General features: G+C 36.5%; 1 protein-coding gene across 1 annotated transcript in view; it reads left to right on the forward strand.

Annotated features, from left to right (window-relative positions):
- The window catches only part of LOC103808908 (thrombospondin type-1 domain-containing protein 7A-like), a gene marked incomplete at its 5' end in the record, with an annotated part of 29,816 nt that extends 11,464 nt beyond the window's left edge, over positions 1-18,352 (forward strand). The window contains 9 exons of the mRNA XM_009081715.1: positions 2,377-2,494; positions 5,151-5,296; positions 5,837-6,011; positions 8,011-8,184; positions 9,199-9,294; positions 12,288-12,370; positions 12,710-12,920; positions 16,280-16,367; positions 17,812-18,352. Coding sequence (XP_009079963.1) covers positions 2,377-2,494; positions 5,151-5,296; positions 5,837-6,011; positions 8,011-8,184; positions 9,199-9,294; positions 12,288-12,370; positions 12,710-12,920; positions 16,280-16,367; positions 17,812-17,896 — 1,176 coding nt within the window. The remainder of the gene's footprint in view (positions 1-2,376; positions 2,495-5,150; positions 5,297-5,836; positions 6,012-8,010; positions 8,185-9,198; positions 9,295-12,287; positions 12,371-12,709; positions 12,921-16,279; positions 16,368-17,811) is intronic.
- Positions 18,353-19,047: the final 695 nt, after the last annotated feature.

The following is a 19,047-nucleotide window of genomic DNA, read 5'->3' on the forward strand; positions in this document are numbered from 1 at the left end:
AAATAGATACTTTTTGTGGGTCACAGGGTTTAAATAGCATGCTGCTATGGCAGCCTGCTGCCCCTGGCATGTATGACCAGGAGCACAGGGCACTCAGGGGTAGCTTTCAATACTTGCCATTGTTGAGTCTGAAACCACAGCTCATCCAGAACAGAGGTAAGGGAGCTACTGAACACTTTTCCAAATGTTTTCTAAGCTCTTCAAGGTGAACTATGGTTCATCAATTGAAGGAAGGAGAGGGTTAAGCAAAGAATATGTGATTACTATCAAATTGCAGCTCATCAATTGTTCCTCAGATCTATTTAAGCAGCACTTCAGTATCTAAGACATGCAAATACAAGGTCACTGTGGGTAATCTGGCCTTCAGCTTTCTCCTCTTCACTGTTAATATCTCTCTTGGGCTTTTCCCTCTTGAGCTGCCAAAGTCCAGCTGAGAAGGCCAGTCTCGAAAGAGAGCAGTCGTGTTTCTATAATTGGCAGGAATCAATTTAGCAAGCTTTAAAGCCTTTGCTAGGAAGACTTGACCCAAATATGGACTTCAAAGAGAGTTCTCTCATTTCCTAATCATCCAAATTCCAGATTATCCAAAGGTTTCAGGTGTTGTCTGGGTGCGATAGCTGGATAATCAAGGCTATACTGTACCACTGAGAAAAACCAAGAACTCATTCTTTGATGTATAAAGCAGAACAGAGGTCTAAAACCTCATTTGTCTCAATAAAAGGTACTACAAATGCAAATTTAAAACATGGTGAGTCTATCAGGATGAGACATTTCCAGTACTTGTGGTAGTTTATTTATGGAGGACATGTTAATGTTGTGCCTAATTATTGTTCTATGCTTGTGTTTAGTAGGAAATAGTGTTTTTATTTCCTTTTGAAAGTCTTAACTGCTGGCTTTATGTCATTAACCTTTCCAGTTGTTGAAATTAATAGGTTTTGAAATGTCGTTCACTGCTTTTTTTTGCTTTTTTTTTCTAACCCTGTGGGGATTTTATCTAGTAAAGATATTCACAACTCCTGGGATTCTGAAAGGCCTCAGTGATGATGGTCTGCTGGTGAGAGCCAATGAAGAGGACAATCTTTTATGCTGGAAAGCTGTAGATCTGTTCATATTGGCAGGATTGATTTTGTTTCACATTTTATATCATACACTGTATAACCAGCTCATTCCGAAGCTATGCAGTCTGCAGGCATTATTATTGTCATGCTAATATTTTTGCCATCATTTGTATTCCATCTTGCATCATATATTCTCATGTGTCTTAATGAGAATGTCTCTTTCTGTGGGTGGGGAAAATCTGGAGCCTGGGAGTTCAGACGAACATAGAAATGACTTTACAGGATCGGACTAAAGTACCATGTAGCCATTGGGCCATCTCCCAGAAAAAGTCATAAAACTCTTCCTTCCCTGGGTGCCTGTTCCATTGTTTGTTAGTATTAGGCTGAATCTTACACAGAGAAGAATTGAGTACAGAATATATTTTGGGGAAAACATGTGAGTCTGGTTATTTTCTGTGTCCCCTTCTCTTATATTTCCCCAGCACTTGCAGCTTTTACTTTATGGATGTGAGAGGATTCTGCTTTTTTGCACAGCTTTTCAGAAAAACATACAAAACAGTATTTTTTAGAACAAATCATTGTCCATGTCATGTAAATATTTTTGCATGGATAGCATAATATATATCATGCACTTATATACCACATATGGAAAAGAACAAGAGAGGCGTAAGTGGATGCCTATGGAAGAATAAGGACAGACAGACAATGAATTTCAATCTACTCCTTTTGCAGGGTCCACCTGTTTTCAGCTCTTGTACTGCCTTTGCCCAATGTAGTTTCTGTGTTTAAATCTTCAGATTTCACTTCCAGTAACTTGTTCACTCTCTGGAAGTCCTGTAAACTTTTAGCATCTGCACATCTTCTGATAAAATAAACTGACCATCCAATACATGTTCATCCTCCTCCTGTTACTAGTTTTGAACCTGGCTCCTAGCATCACTTCAATTCAACTGCTAATAGCTGATGATAGTTCAGTATTTTTACATTTCTATTTCAAAATAGTTGATACTTCGTAAGTTACTTTGCTCTTTACCCATTGTAAAAAGTAGTACTGTAGAGCTGAAGCCCTTTGTAGGCTCTAAATTAGAAAATAATTGTTTAAAATAGAATTTAAGTACGTAGTTAAACATCAGCATATGTATTAGGACTGTCTTGAAGTGAGACTTTTAAATGCCCTAATTGCTTTACTTTTTATTAAGCATTGATCTCAGCTTGTTTAAAGGTTTAGTTATGTCAGTTTCACCATGTCTAAATGGATACCTTGCACTAATGACACAGGCCTGGAGTTATGTGCTGACCATTTAACATTTTCTTTTAGCTTGGTTTGGAAAAGACGTGGCAAATGAATATGTCCTGTGTGGTGGAATGTCCTGTGAACTGTCAGCTCTCTGACTGGTCCCCTTGGTCTGAGTGCTCTCAAATATGTGGCCTTACAGGTCAGTACATATCTTTGATGTATTTTAAAGACTGAGGTATTTTTTTTCCTTCGATAAAAGTAATAATACCCCTATTTGCAGAATTAGAAAATGTAGGTAGCTAGGGAAAGTGATGGGGATCACTCAGAATAGTTTCTGACTTTGGAGACTAAGTGAGATATGATGAATGATATATTGAGACAAAAATAAACATTGATGTGAATATTTACTTTTCATTGGTGGAGGGAAGAAGAGGAGGGAGGGATTTTCTCTTAAGTTTCATTGTTAGTGGTGAGTTTAGAACAGATAAACTTGTCAAAGAGTCCAATGATTAAAAGTAATACATTTAATCACATATTTTTAAACACAGAACAAGCACAGGGGTACGAGTTGCTTTCACTGTGATCACATTAGTTTTTTTACAAAATGTTGCTGACCACTGTCTAAGGTTTTTTAAATCAAATTATGTCAGATAATGGATATCAAAGGCAAATTCTTGTTATTTATTTGCACTAACGTGACTCAGAATAAGGACCAGAAAGCACCATTGTGCCAGGCAACTAAGGTATACATGATACTGAAAGGGAAGGGTAGAAGCTCATCTATGATGCCTCTTCATTCTGTAATCATGTCTGGAACATGTCGCTACAGATATTGGATGATTAGCGGTGTATGGAATCCAATTGAAACTGTTGGGCTCAGGGTAAAAGTGTATTGCATCTATTTTGTGTTCCTTGGGGAGTGCACCACAGGGAAAAGGTCTAGACACAAAAATCTGAAAAATCTGATTACTTCAGGATCCCAATAGGCTTTTTAATTTTTCAAAAATTATGACAGTTAATAATTTGAAACTGCAGTATCTAATAATGTAATAATGTTTCAGGTCTTTGAGCTTCTCTCAAAGCCTGGCTTCTACATTCAAATATTCTACACTTCTGCATTCAAAATAATCTTTACATAGTGAAAATTAAACTAACAGCTCTATTAAAGTATTACATATGTTGTCAGAATTTCCTTTACAAGTTGTCTTTTATATGCTAAACTTGAACAATTGACCAGATATTTTTCTGAATGAGAATTATTGCTGCTATGCTTTTTCAAAATGTGAAAGTGGCTCACTGTCTGAAATCCCTGTGATTGCCAAGTCTAGAATTTATTTGTGTAAGTGAGAAAATTTATTTTAAATAGTAATGTAAAACAACTTTCAAATTTTCAGTGGTTTTAACAGATGATTACAACCTCACATATGGGCCTTGAAGCTGTAATTTTCCTATTAGGCAAGAAGTTTGAAATAACTGCTCTTTTTCAATAAGTAATAACTATATAATAAACCAAATGACTACAAAACTTAACTACTTTTGTGCCCACGTGCAAATACCCATAAAGTTGAGGAAGAAATCTGTGTGTAAGGAGTCTGCTCTTTGCTGTTTTTTGGAGTTTTTTCTCCAGTACTTTTCAAGAAAATAATTTTTTATCCTGTGACATCTCAGTTGGAGCAGCTGTGCACTGAAGAATGATGAGGCTCCACTTGGCAAACATCTTTCTAGCTGGCTGCAGTGAACACAGCTGTCTGGGAGATTGATACAGTTCTGTTTCTGCATTGTGTAACTTGCTCTCAGCAAAAGATTCATGTCATTATCTTTAGGGTACTCAATTTCAAATGCATCAGATTGAAATGTGGAATTAAAGGTGAATTGTTTTGGCCAGCTAACACCAGCTGTTACGTAGGTAAATCTGTGTAATTAGTTTATTATTAGCGTCAGTCTACAAATTAAAGTATATACTTTTTTTTTAACTTGACTCTTATATTTAATCTCTATATAGATTCTAATACCACAGCTGTGTTGGTTTTGTGGAAACCTTTGTGAGGTGCCAACTCTAGAGCAACCACTTGACCACTACTTCTGACACAGAATAAAATTTTTGGTTATATCACATGACCTCTCTGTTATGAAGCATAATGGTCTAATGTCCACTGCAAGATGAAAGAAGCAAGAGTTGCTGAAAGGATAAAAATGTCTTCCTCTTTCAGTTTATATAAGTATTTGAAACAGAATCTGTTTCTCAGTGAAGCTGGGTAGCAGACTACTCATGGCTGAAGAGAAGATTAATGTTGGATAAGCCTATTGCATTTTAATTTTCTTTGGGCCTGAGTGAGGAATCCTCCATCTCTTGCAAAATCTGCGTGTCACGTTATCCAGACAGACAGTGATGGAAAGTTGCAAGCTGTTTCTATTTGATGGAATCAGACAATCATGGGACACATGTTTCTGTGTTAACTCATGGAAGAACAGAACATGTTGGTCTCTTCTGGCAACAAACTACAGATAAGGAGCAGGAAGGTACACTGAAATGCCACAAACGTATTGTTACATGCAGAAAGAATATTTTTCCACAGGCTTCTGAACTAGGAAATTCCTGCTTTTGTTTGTTGTTACAGGAGCAATCCTAATCTGACATCCTTTTGCACTTCTTGCAATACAAACAATGTAATATAAAGTGTCGGACTTGGAAAATATGAATCCATATAACAGATCTACTTTCCCATCCGATTTGTCAAATGTGGAAAAACTTACTTCATACAAATGCAACACTTTTCAGCAAAATAGAACCATCCTGAGGAATAAATCGGTCCAACCACTTTGTTGTTGGTTATATTGTTATTTCTTGTTTACAGGGAAAATGATCAGAAAAAGGACCATAAATCAGCCATTTCAGGGGGATGGGAGGCCTTGTCCTTCGCAGATGGAGCAATTCAAACCCTGTCCAGTAAAACCTTGTTATCGATGGCAATATGGTCAATGGTCTGCATGCAAAGTAGAGGTAAAAGCCATGTGGGACTTTTAAGTTACGGAGCTCATATCTAGGAATATTTGTGATATACTCAGATACCTGCTTCACAGCACTAAACAATTTGCTTCCACCTCTCTTATACAAAAACTAAAGATTTTTTTCTAAGAGTTCATATTTGTCAACAGATACAACATTGTCCTACAGATATTCAAAGGATAAATGTAAACTTTGATACCTGAACAGCATCTTTGCTAGGAACTGAAATCCTTCTATTGTAAAAGAATACCAGCAGAAATAGATTCACATACTAGGAGAGATCTTCACTTGAAATATTGCCATGGTTGCAGTTCAAAGGCATAATTAGCAACCAGCAGAAATTTTGGGTTGGTTTTTGTTTGTTTGTTTGTTTGTTTCAGAACTGATGAACCATGTCTTTTGTCTTTTATTTTTCCTCCTTACTGGGATTAAGTAGTTAAGCAAAAATAATAGGAGATAGAGTGACATGTAGCTCAGATCTAGTCTTTTGGCACTTTCTTCTGTCAAGTATCCATATATGTCCTCATTCTGTAGGATGCTCAATGTGGAGAGGGAACACGAGTGAGGAACATTTCCTGTGTGGTTTATGATGGATCCATTGAAGATGTTGGTAAAGTAGTAGATGAGGAATTCTGTGGAGAAATAGAGCCTATTATAGATGGTGATAAGAAGATGATTCTTGAGGAAACCTGCACTGTCCCTTGTCCAGGTAACAAAGCTATTCAAATAAATGTTGCATTTCAAGATTGGTTGGGCGTCATTACAGTTATTAGTGCCTAGCATTAGCTACAGACAATTAAATCTTTTTTTATGTGATTTACTGATGGGATTCATCCATCAAATGTCCAACAGTGACTTTCTAGGAGTGGTTTTATGACAGTAAGTCAATTAGAAAAAAATTCTGTAAATGACATATCTCAGTCACAGGTTGTGCCTAAGAATATATATTATTTTCACAAAATTTTTTAAAATAAAACCTATGTTCAAGAAAATAGTGCTGGTTCACAGCTAAATATTAGCTTTAGGTGTTTAGATCACCTAACAGTTTTATTAATACTTTGTGCAGTGACTTAAGAACTTTTACAGATGTCTAAGAAGCTAATCTAAGGCATCTTAATTTTTACTTAAAAGGTCTATTCCAAATGAAACTGATGTTTTGGTCTCTGAGAAGACATGAGTGTCTCTAGCTCTTTAACTCTCTGGTTGTGATATGCACTATCATTGCCTTTGTGAGCTGAACCCAAAGGAGCTGTTACGAATGATCAGGTCCATGACCCTCATACTGAGAAGGATTAAGAGTGTATAACAGCTATTTAATTTCCAGCAAAACCCCTCCAGTTCATTTCAAACTCTTACTTGTAGGATATGAAGTATGTTGCTGTTTCTCACTAGTCATTAGTGGCGTATCTTCAGAAGAAGTGATTAACTCCATCAGTTCTAATGTAGCTACCATTTCATACCAGTGCTCTATTTTCATTCTGCTGAGACTCTCCTCTTTCTCAGAATTTTTTCCAGTTCATTTCAGATTGGACTGAAGGTAAAGTTGTATCAATAAACAGAAAATAATCAAAAATGGAGAGGCTTCCATCCCTGCTGTGTGCATAGCATTTCAGTTGCATGATTTTCACATATTTTTATTTATGAAATAAAGATTGGAAGAATGCAAAGCTTGTAGTTATATTTTCAAATAAGTCAAATTTATTTAAAAAAAAAAAAAAAGAGCTTCTTACTGCTCGCTTTACATTTTGCTGAGCAGAAACCTGCTCAGCAATCTCACATTTAGCCAGCAAGAATAACTGCCCCACGGGGATGTGCTAATGATACGCTCCAACTAATGTTTCCAAAAATCACTACTTGTTTTCCTATTATGTATACATCAGATCGTCAATTATTCATTTCTTCGCGTGCTTTCCTAACGTCGGCAAATAAAATTCCTTCATTAATCAGGCATCTGGTCAACACAGTACTGATTATATCTGTCATCAGTATAATGCAAGGTAGCATGAATTTTTAATAGCTTTTTCACTGAAATAATGAGAACTAAGAGGTTTATTTATAAGTCTGCACAGTCAAGTCCCATTTTCAACTGCAGTTTTAACAAAATGGTCTCTTTGTGTTGTTGTGCCTCAGATCTTCCTTAAATGTTCTTTAGCTAATCATGCTAATTAGTGTCATTAGTATAATTTTATTTTTCAGTTTTACACTGTAATATTCTACAAATCTCTATTATCCTAACATGAAATAGCCAGAGCAGACATTTTAATCATGTTCCCATTTCCATTCCATTCAAAGAATGTTCTAGCAGATGCTTCTGCATCTCTGTGGAGAAATTCTTCATGAGGATAAGCAACAATTAATCTTTTTAATACTACACAGTGCTTTCTCTTTCTAAGATAAAGAAGAATTGCAAAACAGGTATTTAAATTTAGTATAAGCCATACAGTGCTCAATACCTTAAAATTTGCAAAAACTGAGATGTTGGGTGGAACGTTGCTCAGAAACTCAAAATGAGAGTGCTCTTATGGGAATTCTACAGGAAACTACCCTTCTCTTATGTGCAAGTCAAATTTGAAAAGACAAATGAAAGGAACTAGAAAGACAGAAAAATTAATAAACTAGTTTTGGACATGGTTTTTATAAGACACAGTCAGTGTGAAAAACTTTTCACAGACAATGATCATTCGTCTTATAAAATTGTTCTTTGACAGGAGACTGTTACTTGAGAGAATGGTCAGAATGGAGCCTTTGCCAGCTAACCTGTGTTAATGGTGAGGATCTTGGCTTTGGAGGGATACAAGTCCGATCTCGAGCAGTGATCATTCAGGAATTAGAGAATCAACATCTCTGTCCAGAACAGGCTGTGGAAACAAGACCATGCAATGGTAAGCACCAAAATATATGTAAGGCTACTTCTTGTAAGAAAAAAAAAAAAAAAACAGAACAATAATTTTGGGGTTTTTTTGTTCATGGTATCAAATTTAGGCAAATGTGGATTTGGCAGACAGAAATACATGTAAATTGTTGTTTTCCAGATATCAGCTGTAAACAGAAAAACTTTCAAATGCTAACTAGCATATGTTACCACTTTTAAATTATCCTTTTTTAATAATGACATTTCTTTTTATGAAATGGGGCAAACAGTTGCCTTATCTGCTTAATAACATTAATCAAAAGAAATCTTCAAGTTTTGATGCACAACCAAATTTAGATTTTTCTCTGCTCATTGAATTGTTAACTGCATGGCAGTGTCATTAAAATGTCTCAACCATGCTTACCTCTGATACTGGACAAAGTATCTGAGAAAAGTGGTTTCCTGTACAAACATTTCCTGTCCATTCAGAGGCCAAACAGATCAGGAAAAAAGGAATTTTGTCTTTATAAGGGAGCTAAGGTGCAGAAGGACATCATGATTCATCCCAGGCCAGATGAGAGTTGCATAGCAAAGCTGAGATGTGAAGCCAGATGCAGCCCTGGCCACTTCACCAAGCACTGGAGCATTGGCTGATGCTCAGTGTTACCAGGAAAGGAACTTGACTCCTAAATGAGTTTTGCACAACAGATGGGCCACAACCATTATGACGTTATTGGAAACATTTATTTTACCCATTAGCTACATTAGGCTTACTCAACCAGCAGCATGTACAACCATTACCGTTAGTGTTCAGGACACATCTGGTCTAATCTATAAGTGTTCACTAAGTGCAGGAGACCTTGGGCCCTCCATGTGTGCAGTGCACCCTTCTAAGTTTCTGGGTGAAGGAGGAAGGGGCCTACTTAGCTGTACAAGCCATTAATCATAATGAGTGTGGTAACATAATGAGTATGGTCTACCGATGAGTGTTGCTGCTGTCTAAAATCTTGTCTCAAATTGATTGAAAAGTGAATGTTCTATGTAGATGGCCAGTGCTATGAATACAAGTGGATGGCTAGCCCATGGAAGGGATCTTCTCGGACCGTGTGGTGCCAAAGGTCAGATGGTTTAAATGTCACAGGTAAGTACTCTTTTTCCGTACACAAAAAAGGCAGGAAAGAAGGTGGATAACGTATTTTCCCAACAAATTGAATTTATTTTTTAAAAAGAATCTGCTAAAAACACTTCCTCATGTGTGAATCAACATGCTGTCTTGAATCATCATGGTTTTGCGTATTTCAGAGGTTGTTTCTTTTCCAAAATTATGCAGCATGCAATGCTGGAAGTAAATATAAATCTCTTCCATAGTAGACCTGGTATGTTTTACATTGTATGTGTTGGTTTTTTTACCATAGACATCTTTACACTTCTAAAGTTAGGATTTCACATTTCAAACCCTACAACAAATAGAATTTTTATGTATTAAAGGTCATTTCTGCACCTATACAAGGGCAGGGAAATTTGCAGGGCTTGATAATATCATCTATATATGATATATCTCCTTAAAATGAGAAAATATAAAATTTTATTTAACGTGCTAATATAAGTTTATTTCTCTACTTCAGTGCCATAAACCTGTATTAGGATACTTCAGTGCACAGCTATGGGATGTAGTGACTTTTTGTGCAGACCGAAACATATAAAACATGAATTCAGATGGATTGAGGTCTCAGAATACAAGAAAATCTTCATATATATCTATATGGATTTATCTACCAGAAATAGGGATTGATTTAAGCTAAGAGTTATGCATTTCTTGTTTCAATAATTTTTATATCAACCAGGTGACAGCAAAAGAGCCTCAGAGATAGTAAACACATCCTCAATGCCAGCCACTGTCAGGTCAGCCACAGGAGGATGCTGTTATTCATGCACTGCCAATATAATACTTCTTGATGCTGGAATCCAACACTACTGTCTGTTGTAGCAGTAGAAATAAAAGATCTTTGTTATTTTACAAGGTGTTAAAATAATAGCTCCAAGTCTCTTGCAAATCTCACCTTGTGCTGTAAGACTACTAAAACGCATCACGTTCACAACAAATTCAACAGGGCATTATTCATGCACCTGGATTGTGTCCTGTTTAGCTAAGATGTTTGTATGGTAAGTAAAACTCTAAGTAAGAATTCTTACTGAGATTAGTGTAGAATATTATCTATGAAAGGTCCTATAGGATTTCAAAATAAGTAGCTTCTTGAAGATTACAGAGATGTTAAAATCAAAATATATTCATAAACCACAGTCACATGAAAATAATCGTTTGTTCTGATGTGACTGAATACAGCCAAGTGATATATTCCAGGAAAGACAAATGTATGAATATGTGTTGTTGGCAGATTTTGTGTGATTGGACCTCTTAGGCAGACAAATCTCAGACCTACATTGTATCTCTTGTTTCAAAGTTTGTTTGTATGTGGTTTTAAAGCTTTGGTAGCTTTCTGATTTGAAATGAAGGCTAGTGGAAAATCCCAGAACATGCAATCACCAGTCCTCATGCAATGCAGAACTATATTTTTCATATGTTCCTGACCGTTTTCAAACACGACACTGAAGTATAATGTCCTGTGAGAACTTATCTTCATTAAATATGCAATAGTGAACCAGATTTTAATTTACATTTGTACAATTTTTGGAAGTGTTTTATATAAACTACAGTTCCTTTAAGAGGTCAAGCTGATAGATGCACATATACGATTGATTTAAATGGAGATTATCTATTTTGATCTAGAATTAACCCATATCTCTGATTACTGTGTTTCTTGGCTGCCTTATTGCTGCACATTTGGCTCTAACATAGTGTATTTTAATCAAGCATTATCAAGTTTTTATTATGAGTCCTATTGGTATTTTAAGGTCTTTATTTATTTACTTACTTGCATAATATTGTTGTGCTGAACAGTTCTTTTTTACTTGAAGGTGTTATTTCCCATGGGCGATGAGGCAACTCTTTCCTTCTGCAGTTTCCTTGGATGACTGATATTTTATTACATAGATTCCCACAGGCATGTGATTTGTATGCTAGGATGTATGATTTTCCTTTCTGGGGGCGGGGAAAACGTATGGCAACCAGCAGGGTTTTCTTTGTTCTTCATCAGCCATCCCGTTAACACTTGGATTTACATAACCACATCTAACTGCATCTGCTATGGTTGTGACCAAGCTCTGCGATCAGGATTTCATCATCATATCACACCAGTATAAAAATGTTATTAATTTGAGAGATGCAAGATAAGTTGTCCTGTAGCAGTATAAATTTTAAACTACACTATGCATATCCTGCCTCTGTGAGCTACAAGGAAACACAGGTAAATTCAAACTGATTATAAATGTATATTTAAGTCATTCTGGCTGAAATGATAGTGAAAGCCTGATTGTGTGTATTGGTCCATAACAATAACTGCACTGTACATAAAGCTGTAGAAATGAGAACTAGGTCTGTATAAAAAGGGAAGAGACTGAAATCTGGTATATCATCAATATTGTAACATTCAGTACATGCTTTTACTGACAATACTTCCTTCCTTTCAAAAAATCTTAGACTAACATAAAACCTCACTTCGTAAAGGCAAAGCTATAGTTTGTGTAAAAGTGACCACTGAGGAGCAGCAGAAAACAGGTATCCTTTCATAAACAGGATGAGTAACTTGTTTCAGATTAACAGGCAATGATATAGATCAAAAACATGCTTTTGTTTCTATTATGGCCACAGTTTTAATATGGAACTCGTAAGGAGGGCCCTAGAGAACCAAAATCTGTACCCTTGAGTACAACAAAGCACATAAACTGTTTTTTGAGCAATCCACCGAAGGAATAAAGCAGAAAATAAAAGGTTCCATTGCCAAATATTAGTTCTCTAAAATGCACATGAAATCAAATACATTTCCTGTATCCTTATTCTACACATAAGAAAATACTTGATACCAATTATCCTTCACCTTTGAATAAGAGAAGGACTCTCAAATTCAAATTAGCAATAAAATTGACATCCATGATACGCTGCAGCAAGTAATGACATCAGTAATTTCATCAGTGGTGAGGTATTACCATGTCAAAATATGATTTTCTGTCCTACAGGGGGCTGTTTAGTGATGCGCCAACCAGATGCTGACAGGTCATGTAACCCACCGTGCAGCCAACCCCACGCTTACTGCAGTGAGGTATGTGCTACTGCATTGGAGCATAAAACACCCCCATGAGGGCTTCCCACACGTCTCTCTGACTTACAAAGATTATATCAGCAAAACGTATTTTCAGAGATTTTACAAGTCATTAATTTGTTAAAATCAGCCTCGGACGATTTTTTTACCTTTCAATTAAATGTTAAATAATCTCTGTTGATATGATATGAACCTGCATAAAAATATACGAAGAGGTACCCTCCATGCTAGCACTCATCAAAACAGTCTTCTCTTCCAGTCATCCATGTTATTATATTTTATAGCTCACAGAAAACTTTGTTTTTCTGCTACACAGTGTAAAACACTTGTTCCCTACAGACTAGAACGTGCAGTTGTGAAGATGGATACACTGAAGTTATGTCCTCCGATGGCACACTCGAACAGTGCACTCTCATCCCAGTGGTGGTGATCCCCACCATGGAGGACAAAAAGGGAGATGTGAAAACCAGTCGAGCTGTGAACCCTACCCAGCCCTCCAGTAACCAGTCAGGACGAGGAAGGACCTGGTTTCTACAGCCTTTTGGGCCAGGTGAAGTCATGCAATGACCAGTTCTTAGTGCTAAGTACTGCTGCAGGGTCTGGCATTTACATTTTTGTGATGCCAGGGAAGAAAAGAAAACCCTTAAGTGTTCATTTAAGAAGGCAGGCATCTGCTCTGACTGAAAACAAAGGAAGAGACATTAAACCCCTAGCCCTCTCACTACTCCGTCAATATATTTAATGCAAACTTGTATTGCGGAAGATTTCCTTTTAATCCCTTCTGCCTGTTAAAATTCACAGAAGCTATTTCAAATGTGACTTTAGAAGGGAGTTGGCTGCAAAGGTGTAAGCCAGGATACTAAATTATGGTGTCACATCCCATAATGCTGTTGATAGAGGAATGAAATGGTAGCACTGAAGACTGCAAAGGGTAAGGGCTGCTTAAATTTTGCAGCCATAGCATAAAATTGTAGGAAAATAACCAGTATAGATATGCTAATGCTTTTTTGCCATATCCATGTTTAAACTAATTCGTTAGTCAAAAGCTAACCATATTATTGATATTTAGCATAGACATGCCCCAAGTCTCTATAGGCAATATTTTTTTTTTGATGGACCATGTTCTTTAGAGCTGAGCAAGGACTTACGTGCAAGAGTGGCAAGACATATAAGACAATTATTTCATAAAAAATACTTTATAAAGCCCATCATGTAATCAGATGTCAGTAAATATTTCCTAGTGCTATTGAGTATTGAAATAAATAAAAATTTAATTCACAGATACTTTAACATAAAGGAAGATGTTGCTCATCCGAAATATTGTTCCTATGGAAGAGAGCAATTGTTTATCATTTTGACTGTCTTTTAAATCACATAGAGCTAAATATTCTAACACACTTGTGTCTTAGGGTGTTCATTTCTTTCTAAAGCTTTTTTGGATGTTTTAATCTCAGAATTGAAAGCACTATCTTTACATGCATAATCCATAAAATGTTGCATATTCAGAATTATAGCAATACTTCTAATAACCAGATTAAATCATGTTTGGGTTAGAAATTAGAAATACTTCTGTTAGATCCCATTAGTCCTACTAGTTTTTCACTGTTATTTGTACTGTGATGCTATATTTGATACCTGCAATAAAGTGGTCTTTACTCCAAGTACTTTAATCAACAATAAAAGAAAAGAAAAGAAAACTTTTCTGGTCCTCCTTTAAAAAACAGCATCTTAACAAATATGTTATCGTTTACTCATTCTAGCTAACTCCACTTGAAAGTGCCAGAGGGTGGGTTGTAGCAGCCAGGGTGACAACAATAAGCAACTATTTAGGAATGTGGATGCTCATGTGAGCTCAGGCATGGTTTTGAAGCAAGGAACAGTTGAGAGATTTCATGAAAAATTAGCAGTTTTTCAGTAATTCAAGGTAGGAAAGAGACATGGCTCAGTTTGGATAAACCCAACTGTATTCAGTAGCACTAATACTTTATGCAGTGAAGGTATGTGCAAATGTGGAAGAAAGGGAATGTTTTGCACTTCAGATGAGATTTATGCTTGATTGTTTTATTTCCAGTATTGGGTATCTATTGGAAAGGTTTAGATTTACTCCAGAGTGATTATTCCTTTCCTCACAGTTTCCAAGTCTAGATGTAAAAGTTTTTTCACTGTCTTCAGCAAATTATATTGCAGTTCCAGAAAAAAAGATATTAAAACTATCCTCTTCAGTTGTCTGTGCTGATGTATTGCCCCAAACAGACGAGACTGAGATGCCAATTCCCTTGTATACTTAGAAATAATCTGTCCAGGGGAATTCTGACAGCCTGAATTAGATGTTAGTTGCATAATAGGAATTACCTCATTAACAGAGTTCCTTGCTTTGACAAAAGTAAATATATCCGTGTACAAGGTAATGCCAGACTTTTTTTTCAAGGAGATGTTACTATTTTACAACAAGCAAACCCAAAACAACCCGAAACTGCTTACATTTATCAATGGAAATAAGCCACGGGGAGAAAAAACTTAACCTATTTAGCAGTCCTGAAGTCTGAATTCCTCTCACTGATATCATATCATAGGATATGTCAGGTCAGATCTACTGTTCAATTAATCTTTAATGGATCAGTTATTTCAGTTATATCAGCAATTATCAGTTATAATCTTTCATTAGGTTGATTAAGGTAATGAAGGTAAAATGTTTTGATACTGATAAGTCTTGAACAACTTATTCACTTGTCTGCAAGGCTTTGTGTTGCTGGAGACCAGAAAGCCTGAGCTTAACTGCACAGCAATAGGGAGCACTACTGTGTAACTGAGCAAACTCAGTCTCTTAACTTTTGTTATTATTATGGAAATATAAACTGCATTGATGATGGCATTTTATTCTACAGAGGTATCAGGAGGCAATAAGTGTTCGGTCAGAAAAATTTTAGCTGTGTTTGCTTACACTGAAAATATATGCAGCTTCAAGAAATAAAACCTTTTCCATTTTTAAATGAAATAATTCAGGTTTTTCATGGACTTTTTTATTGTCAAGGAAGTGCAATAAGGCTAGCTAATCTCCTGGAAAACAATATTTTCAAAAATCCATTTAGAAATTTGCAAAACAAGTTAGATTAAAGTAGTGAGTCAAAGAACATGCACTGACCTCATTTGGGGTCAGAGTAAAACCCCACACACAAAGTCACACCATTTTTCCAGGTAGAAGTGGGTGCATATACAATGACAGCAAGAAGGAGAGTGGGATGTATACCTCAACCTGCAGGGACATCATGTCCGAAATACAAACTGCCCAGGCTGCACATAAATACAGTCCTTAGAAACAACTGACAGTTGTTCTATTAATGATCGTTGGTTGTCTGTTTTGGTGTGTTTTTATTCAGTGAGGGGAAGTTCTTTTAAAACAACAAAATTTGCATTTGGTAGGGAGAGAAATTTAAAAATTATTAGTTCATGCAGTAGTGAAAGTTGTGTATGTGCAGTTAAGGGTATGGATGAGGTAAAACATTCTAAAAGTATTTAAAAACATAAAGTAAATAGCAACAAGAATACAAATAACAGGCAGATTGATTCACTGGAGCTAGAATGGAAAGTGATGCTAACAGCATAAATGAGTCCTGGGCTGATGAGCTGCAGTCACACCGAGGGATTGCTCGCTATCAGTGGGCTCCAGGCTGAGTTTCTGGGTTCTTGCTTCCTGCCTCTGCCCCAGATCTCAGCTCCATTTGAATTATCCAGGCTTTGGCTGAAAAGTAGAGCACGAGTGCACAGAGAAGTCATTGCTCAGTTATTTATCAGCACTTCCTCTTATTAAGCTGTAATTGTTAGTGAAGACACTTCCTTTGGATTGTTAAAGTAACTAATATTTCAACACGACTAACTCAAACACTACTGACTAACATTCATTCCTTTTAGATGGGAGGCTGAAGACCTGGGTTTATGGTGTAGCTGCTGGTGCATTTGTTTTACTCATCTTTATTGTTTCTATGATCTATCTAGCCTGGTGAGTTCTTTAATTATTTATAAACAAACAGTCCCACACAGACTGTAATGCAAGTGTTTACATCTGCTGTTGTAGAAACTGCAGGCACTTCTGTGAACTGCAGTGTCTAATTTTCCATGTCCTTTTGTCCAAACTCAGGTTAGTGGATTCTAGTTGTATTCGATGATGCTCTCCTGAGCCTAGAAGAGCTTCTTACAAATATGGGGTAGCTTAGTGTACAGTTTATTTTAGCTCAGTTTATCTCTGTTGTTATGTACAGTGTCCATAATAATTTTATTTTGTCTGTATCGCAAAATGCAGAGTGAAATAGCAAGAAGGAAATGTAGCAATCAGGCCAGTTAGATGTGATGATTGACAGGATATAGAGATACAGTGCCAAAAAAATGTCTGAAAACTTTCTCAGGTGTTTGTCATACATGAATAATTTTTTTGAACTAGGTATCTTTGGGAGAGTGCTCCATGAGGTTTTCTAGTTCCTATTTGGAATTTCTGATTCAAATGACTGTGCAGGTGAAAGGTGAGGGAAGTATGATCATGCACACCAGTCTGTACTGCATTTCTAGGTATTTGGATCAGTAGGCTTTTGGGAGTGTTTGCCTGTTTTGGGGGGCGGGATTGAGGACAAAGAAATCCATTGGCATTCAACTCCACTGCAGACTATTTGGACTGGAATCTGTGGCCACCACAAGCCACTGTAACAACAGGCTTGGTGTCAAAGATTCAGCTTTGGGCAGCCTAAGTGGCATAGCTGAGATAAGATTTTGGATAAGACTGAGGATGCACAGGCCTGATTTAAAGAAATGCTTATATTGCACTGTAAAAGAACACACAAACATGCATTTTCCTTTGGCTTGGTAATTTTTTCAGGCTATATCAAATGGATTGGAAATACTGCTGCATTAAAATCTAATTCAAGGCTAGACAGGGAATGTTATGGCTAGCAATCATATCCCTGCTGTTTATGACTGGTTCGATTATAACATCTAGAATTAACTGTAGTCATTCCAGCAAGTATAATGAGATACAACTAATCAAAAGATGGAACTTTCCTGTGGAAATCCTTGCTGTATCAACAGAGGATTAAGATTTGAGTCATATAATTTAAAAGGACCTGATTGTGGCTTTGATACATGACCACATATTGCACTGCATGCTCTAAGTTCTTCTGAAAACTGATTGATTTTGCAGGAGTACCTGCCAATGATTTCATCAAGTTGCATCAGCACCATAACAGCCTGTTTCTGAACAACTGAGCTTTGAATTAGATATTGCTTTGGCTGGATAAAGAGATAATTAGTAACCAAGTGAAGGTTTTGGGCTTATAGCTTATATAAATGAATGACCAAATGCACTATCGACATGTTCATCCTTCATTTAAGACTGAAATCCATCTTTAGATGTTATTAGTTGCTTGTTCTATTTACAAATTATCTTATTGTTTCAGCAAAAAGCCAAAGAAGCCCCAGAGAAGGCAGAACAACCGACTGAAACCTTTAACCTTGGCTTATGATGGAGATGCAGATATGTAAAATATAACTTCTCATGGTGACAAATGGAGTCTAAATTTTTGGATTGAAATCAGAAGGTGTCCAAAGCCACAGGGATTTTCTATGGAGTGGATTAAGTGTTTCGACTTTTTATCTTTTGTAACTGCACCATAGATAAAGAAGGATGGATTTCATAATGCCTATGGATATTCAAGGTATTATTGCTTTACTTTAGACCATCAGCACTGAGAAATCTGGCAGAATCGTGTTAATAGACACTACAGTTGGAGATCTGTGGTGTTTCCTCAATATGAGAAACTATAAGCACCACTTTTGCTTCCAGAATACTGTAGCTGAGATGGTATTAACAGTTGGAAGCCCCTGCATCATTAACCAAGTGTAATCAGTACGCATGAAGGGTTTGTACCAAGCTGTCTATGACTCTTTATATTCAAGCATAACATATATACTCAGTTGAACCATATTTATTACTCTATCAGACTATATACTTGTTAAAGAGCATTTTAGTGCTTAGTACAATATTAACTTTTAACTGGGATTAACCCACTGAGCAAGTTCAACAGTTTGCCAGTTGATGATAACTTGTGTTAACCTGTATTTCAGAGGGCAATGACTCACTCACAAAATTCTGTCCTGTTACCACTCCAAAGTATAAAGGCCTCACGTACATCCAGAAAGGAGGCATTCTCAGATTCACTATTTTCTAGTGGTTGCTGTCTGGAAAAAGAATACCTGTTGTAAATGTTACAATACGTTTCTTTCTCTAACTCAAACTGTTGCCTGCATCTTTTTTGCTACATGTAAGGCAAATTTTTGCACTATATTAGTGCAGCATGATATGCACTTAACTAGTATTGCCATAGAAACTGCCTCTTTTCAGAAAGGATAACATGTATCTTGTGCAAGGAGTGTCAAGTAGACAGGTCTTGAATCCTGAAGAGAGTAGTGTTCGGTTTGGACTGTGACTGGATGGAATCGGCTAACGATGTGTATTGTACACACCATTCCTCATCACAGCAGCCATTCGTAGTCTACATCATGGCAGTAATACGTGTCTAGTTTCTTGCTCCATCTACCTATACTGGTATAGTTCATTCTGCTGGTTTCTAATTGTACTTTGAAGGCTGTTTATGACTAGATTTTTTATATTTGTTAACTTTGTTAGAAAAAGA

This window comes from Acanthisitta chloris, unplaced genomic scaffold (genome assembly GCF_000695815.1).
Source record: "Acanthisitta chloris isolate BGI_N310 unplaced genomic scaffold, ASM69581v1 scaffold24499, whole genome shotgun sequence".
NCBI classification, from domain to species: Eukaryota; Metazoa; Chordata; class Aves; order Passeriformes; family Acanthisittidae; genus Acanthisitta; species Acanthisitta chloris.